Genomic DNA, 7,027 nt, shown 5'->3' on the forward strand with positions numbered 1-7,027 from the left:
TGACTTCTCTCGCTCTCTCTCACATTCCCCTCCTCTCTTCCTCCTGGATTAGATTTCACAGCACCTTTGCTCTTTGCTGAAACAAGTAATTTCCAAATTGGAAACTAAAGGACTAATAGATAAGGATGACAATGTAATTTGAAGAAAGAAAGGGTGGGAAGACATATGAACAGACGGACCTTCATAAAAACAGGGTTTCTCTTTATTGGATGGTGAGCCTTCAACATATGGGCTTGACCACAATGTAAAAAGGCTGAGTGACATGTGACTGTAAGGACAGCAGCCTAGCTGTCTGCTTTGTTTAACAGGTCGTCCCTATTGGCGTGTAAGTTAAACAAAAAGGGCTAATGTGCTGAAACCAAAAAACCCATAAACATTTCCCCTGTTGGAATGGATTACAAAGAGGGAACAATGGAGGGCAAGAGAGCTTCAAGGATGAAGGAGGAACAGTCTTTTTTTTCTGCCTACTCATGGAGCAGGCTTACTTCTTGGCTTTTCCCTGGGCAGCCACAGCCTCCATGGCCTTCTTTACTGTTTCCTCATCACCGAGGAAGGACATTGGCTTAATGGGCTTCAGGTTTTCATCCAGCTCGTACACGATTGGGATTCCTGTTGGCAGGTTCAGCTCCATGATGGCTGCATCAGACATACCTGGACAGAATGGGGATAAACATGCAGCTCAGCTGACAGTACAGAGGGGATGTAAGTGATACTATAACAGGCTGTCTGTGGCCTCGCCAGACAGAAAGGAAAATGATCTTACATAATATAAATAAAATAAAAGCAGTCCAGAGGGCAGGTTTTTTTTATGTGTGACTATTTAAATTAATTTTGATTCTCTATGAATTTCAATCTACTTCATATTTAGGACATCTAATATCATTGTTATCTGACATGAGCCTTTGCCCTTGAGTCTCTCTGACTGTTTAAGTCACTTTTCCATGTCTGGCCACACCTTGAAAAAGTACAACCTTTCTACATAAAGGTCGTGACTGTAACGAGAACCAGGCTCCTGACCCTCTTCCTCGTCCCTGAGCTCTTCAGTCTACAGCATGCTATTTTTATACTCTGTAGCCCACAACTGTGTTTGTGTGTGCGAGTGTCTGCAGTTATTTAAGACCTGGCCTTGTATGCAAATCCAGACAAAGTTTTGCATCCTCTTTTTTTTCCTTCCATTTTTTGTTAAATATTTGAATCTTTTCCTCGCCAGCTTTTTTAAACGTCCAGCCACAGACAGGAATGCTCACCTTCTAAGTGCTTGACAATGCCACGGAGACTGTTGCCGTGGGCAGCGATAATGACATTCTTTCCCGCCTTGATTTCAGGGGCAATGACATCGTTCCAGAAAGGCAAGGCACGGGCAATGGTGTCCTTTAATGATTCACATGTTGGGAGCTCACCAGGCTTCAGATTCTTGTAGCGACGGGACTGTAGGTAGAAACAACCAGTGGATGACTCACTTCATGTACAACACAGAACAAGAACATAGTAGAAAGACTGTTGAACAAACATTGGAGCACTTTCAAATGTATTGAATTATCTCATCTAATTCATTTTGATAAATTGGAAGCTTCTATTTCAATTAGATTAATTTGTGAGTGCAGTCATTGTTCTTGCTTACAATGTGTAAGTTGTGCATGTACTGACCTCACTGATGATTTTGTAGTAAGAGTGGTCCTTGTCCATGGGTGGAGGTGGGATGTCAAAGGAACGGCGCCAGATCTTCACCTGCTCCTCGCCGTGCTTCTCAGCTGTCTCGGCTTTGTTAAGACCAGTGAGGCCTCCGTAGTGACGCTCATTCAGACGCCAGGTACGAATCACAGGCAGCCACATCTGGTCCGTGCCTTCCATAATGGTCCACAGAGTCTTGACAGCACGTTTCAGCACCGAGGTGTAGCACACATCAAACTTGATGCCTGCCTCCTTGATAGCCTGGGCCCCGCGCTTGGCCTCCTCCATACCCTTCTCACTGAGGTCAGCGTCAAACCAGCCGCAGAAACGGTTCTCCTGGTTCCAGGCGCTCTCACCATGGCGGACAATAACCAAACGATGCGCAGCAGCCATTTTTACAGCGTTCTTCTTCTTGGTATACTTCAAACCAAATACAGCACCCTCAACCCTTCTAAGTTGTCCACACACCCACTGACTGACCAACAGTGAGCCAGAGCCTGCATACCAAACTGTTTTTATAGTGACAGGCCTCTTTTACATTCCACCTGTGAGAGGCTGTCATACTCTGATGGACATACAAACCCAGCCAATGTAATCATGTGCTCTGCTGGGCTGCCGGGGCATGTGGTGGCTGGGAAGGCCAGGGGTCAGACATTAAGCCAAAATAGCAACATGACTTTTAAACTGAGATCTGTGGAACAAAAGTGTAAAGATCAGAGTTGGCTACAGAGAGGCTCCCTCAGCCTGAGATGAACAGGTCCCTCACTGAGAGAGAAACTGGAGCTTATAAGGAGTTTGAATGTTTAGGAAATGATATAAGTTTGCCCAAGGAGTGTTTCATGACACTGAGGATAGAACGTTGTGTTGGGGGGAGAAACTGTGTGCAACATGTTGCCATAACAAAGTGAAACATGTGTAATTGTTGCTGCCAAGAGGGGAGCATCAACTAACTGGCCTATGCTCTTCATTATTCAATAAAGACGGAGGAGTAATAAAAAGTTAGAATGTCTCCTATAAACATTCAATTAAAAAAACAAAAAAATACTTTATCTGTCCTCGGAATTCAAATGCATTTCAAACAAGAGCTCAAGCAATTTCATGACATAATTGCTCGACCTTGTTTAACTTGTATAAAATCATCGAAACAAAAAAATGTTCAGTTAATGTAAACTCAATTGCAGGAAGTGGACTTTATAAAGTGTAATTTCCTTACATGACCTGTAGGAGTCACTGTAATAGCATTTACAAATATTGAATCTTAATGCCTGAAGCAACAAGTTACTCTGTATCAACCAAAAACAAGGCAGACTGCCCTCAATCTTCTTCAAGGTGTCAAAATTTGTCGGAAATGTACAGGAACAATAGACCTGACCTTTATTAAAGCTATTAAGTTTTGGACATTCATTTGTTAATTTAACTCAGTTAAATAACAACCAAGAAAATAAACCAGGTAATTATAGATCCAAGCTGTTGTGTAAGAAACTTGCAGGACAGTTTAATGTATTGATTTATTTAAACAGTAGAGAAAGCGCATCGGATTTGGCAAATAACAATGTTGTTTTGAATGGATGGGTTTCAGCTCTCTCGCACTTTTGCTCTCTATTGTACCAAGCGTCAGGTAATGCCATGATGTTAAAAAGAGCACCTTGCATCAGAAGACAGAATGTTGGAAATGTCTTGAACAGTATGCCATCAGTTCACAGTCTGTAAATGGGAAGTGTGCACAACTATTACTCGTATGGGACATTAAAGAAAGGAATGTTCAAATGTTGTCTTCCTTTTTTAATATTTTATATAAAGTAAACATTTCATTTAGATATAATCTACAAAGTAAGTATAATTTTCCCCAGCCCCATTGTTATTCATCCAAAATGTTACTTTTTTTGTGTGCAAACCAGCATGCATTAGTAAATATTATTTTAAGAAATACATTTAATTGCACATGTTAACATGTTAAAAATTAGTCAAAGCCATATAGTTTCCAGTACCATTGATGATATATGCAGAGGAGCAGTGATGCACTAAAAACCTGATTAAACGTTGAATGCAAAGCCATCCAAAGAGCTGGACCATCAGGGAAGTCAATGTCTCCTGTCAATGCCATCCGTCTAATTATGACCTATATATAGAAAAACAGAAGAAATAGAACAGTCTGAGAATACATTAATAATGAATAACCAGGCTATACCTTATGCTCAAACAAGATAACCACATATTTGTGTTTTACATGGGAGGATGCTGATGGAAAAGACACTGGAGATAGCTTTCTGATGCATTCAGTGTCATTCTATATGTGGTGCTTATGTTAATAAAACGAAGCACAGCAATCAATGTTGCAATAACAGAGCATCAGGAGCCATAGCTGCATGCAATACAGAACCTCGAAACATCTAAGCTCTTTGTATTAGTTTTATTGCATATCATGTTTTCTTTAGTCTTGCAAACCATCATGGGTAGATATATAAAGTAACCAATCTGTGCATTGTATTAATTTGAGGACCTGTAAATATGGATCAAGGATTCATAGTGAAGATAAGTAACGGACTAGAAGAGAATACATCTTTATTGTCCACCAGAGGCGATTTTCTTTCGGCTCTCCAGACGTGATAAAACAGTATAACAACATTCAGGCAGTCAACAGAGCTAGATATACCCATTCAGTCAGTTCAGGTGATTGTTCAGATCTCATCAGTATTGTTGTAAGGTTAAGAATCATCAAACACGGGACATGATGGAAATCTGTCCATAGTGCCAACAGGTGGAACACACATGACATTTGCACTGATGTTGAGAGAGGTGTGAGAGCTGTATCTCAGACGTGAGAAATGTGTACATCTTGGGATACATCGTCAGTGGTGTAACTTTGAATCAGGGGGCGTCTCTGCACCAACACCAAAGAGGGGAGACGGATCATCCAAGCAAACACTGAGTCAAGTCAAATCAAGTTTATATAGCACATTTACAACAGCTTCAGCTGACCAAAGTGCTTTACAGGCACACAAACAGATACTAGCCTCGACTAAAAATAATCAGGGACTCAAATTGTCAGAAGGGTTAACAAATAAAGATTCTCATAAATTAAGTAAGTCAGGAGATAAAGTTGTTGTGAGCATTTATTGAGGATGTTCTATTTATTTTCAGGGAAGCTCGGCTGGCTGTTGAAAACTTTGCAAAGGTTTACTCAAGTATTCCACGATTTCAACAAGTTTGCTGTCAAGTGAAACTGGCTCAGTTTTTAGATCTTGTTAAGTGCAGATAATTCATTCTTTTGTCTTGGCTACAGCCGGCTGTTGTGACACTGTTTGTCAAGGTCCTTCACCAGAAGGAGTATTTTTCTGCAACAGGCCTACAGGGGTCATATCATCTGTGTGTATTTATTCATTAGTAAATAGAGAAAATAACAGAGCCTTGTTGGCAGTCAGTGCTCACTGACATGCTCCCCCTGACACAAACCTAACTCACTGTTTTGAAGCTTTTAGTCCGAATGTGTGAAGTAACATATGACGGTGGCTTAGTGTGTGCGTCTATATTAAATGTGTTTGCCCCTAGTGGCAAAACGTAAGAATGCCTTTAATGTCAAACAGTATAGAACATTTTTACTGTAAAAGGACACGGAATGTTATCTTTTTCTTTGTGCAGACTTAGATTTATATAAGTTCAGTAGCTTAATCTTACACTAAAGAAAATTATCGATGGTGGATTTGATGTGGACTTTGTTTTGTTTTGGCCTGAGGAACAAGGATTTTTAAAAGCAGGATTTAAGTCATTAACAAAGCAAAAACCTTTAAATCATCACTTTAAGTGAGCTAATGAGCTTGTGAAGAGATGTTAATTATCGACTTTCTTTCATTTCCCCAGGTCCTGTAAGCATCTTGTCTGCCAAGATGCAGAATGGTGGACTGCTGTGAGGGTGGGAATGCACAGGGGACGTTGTGTGATCACAAGTGTTACGATGACTCAGGCTGCAGCAGAATCCATGCAGATCCTCCTCCAGTCCCCCACCTTTCATTCCCTGCCTCTCTTCTGTTCAGGCAAAGCGCTGTCTGCGATCACAGAGGGCCGTTGCTGCATATGCAAATTATTTTATGAATCATGCAAATAGACAAAAAGAAAACACTGCAATAAACTTCTGATTTACATTCTTCTTTAATAAGGTGAATTCACTTTAACAGAGCTTCTCCATTCCTGCACACACTCTCTCTCTCTCTCTCACACACACACACACACACACACACACACACACACACACACACACACACACACACACACACACACACACACACACACACCTGACACACACAAAGAATAAAAATGCATTTCAGCAGCTTGGTGTAAAAGACCCGCCAGGGTATCTGAGCTGCAGAGGAGAGGTACAGTTTGCCTTTAAATAATTGAACTGATATATATATATATATATATATATATATATATATATCTATATCTATATATATATAGTTTTCATAAGGTTCTTATTCAGTGCCAGATCAAATCAGACAACAATGAAGTTGTGAATGTACAACTTAAAAGAACGAGAAAATTGTAATTAACTGAAGGAGCAAAAACATGAATCTATTACTGTAATTTACTATCAACAAGGCCAGTGAAGTCCAGTGTAACATATAGTATTTATATTATTTAGATTTTGCAGTTTTCACAAGTTTGATCATTTACTGATGTCTCTAACCTCTTACCTTTCTGTTTGGGTATTTTTTTTTAATCACTGCAGGTCTTTTGAGGTCATGCCTGCAGTACAGCTCGCCACCAGATGGAGAGATGCTGTGTCACAACTGTTAAATCAGGCCACACCTCTCTCTCTCTCTCTCTCTCTCTCTCTCTCCCTCTCTCTCTCTCTCTCTCTCTCTCTCTCTCTCTCTCTCTCTCTCCTGCAGTGAGGAAACCACAGCAAGTATAGTTTAGTATGTGTGCAATTTCCCCATATGATACATAAAATCACTCCACATCCATCACAGTCATTTGCAGTTTTGCTTTGGGCATTGTATAAGTTCACATTTTTCTTTGCATAATTTTTTTCAATCTACTTGTTTTGTTTTGTTTGTCTGATTTCTATCTTTTTTAAATGTCAAAAAAACAAATAAGTTGGGTTGGAAAACACTTTTAATGCCAATCAGGACAAGACAGATGTGTAACTGCAATCTCTCTCCAATGTATGTTTATCCTACTGTTTTAACCCAACTCTTTTCCCTCCTTCACATATTCCCATGGTCCCTCTCTGTCTCTTTTCGTGGCGGTGCAGTGTAAGCCTATAGCCTGCATTGTCAGAGTTTGGGGGAAAGCGCTTGCGTCAGAGCTCACCGTCCTGCTATAAAAGCCCGAGCTGCTGCAGCAGCAAGCAGAC

At 40.4% G+C, this 7,027-nt stretch overlaps 1 protein-coding gene across 1 annotated transcript; it reads right to left on the bottom strand.

The window, feature by feature from the left end:
• Positions 1–180: 180 nt before the first annotated feature.
• Positions 181–2,170, bottom strand: pgam2 (phosphoglycerate mutase 2 (muscle)). Its single transcript, XM_079364176.1, has 3 exons — positions 1,648–2,170; positions 1,248–1,428; positions 181–651 (listed from the first exon to the last, which is right to left on the bottom strand). Exons 1-3 carry the CDS (start codon positions 2,062–2,064, stop codon positions 482–484), a joined length of 768 nt encoding a protein of 255 aa, XP_079220302.1. The 5' UTR covers positions 2,065–2,170; the 3' UTR covers positions 181–481.
• Between the last annotated feature and the right edge of the window lie 4,857 nt (positions 2,171–7,027).

Source organism: Symphodus melops, assembly GCF_947650265.1.
Source record: "Symphodus melops genome assembly, chromosome: 16".
Lineage (NCBI taxonomy): Eukaryota > Metazoa > Chordata > Actinopteri > Labriformes > Labridae > Symphodus > Symphodus melops.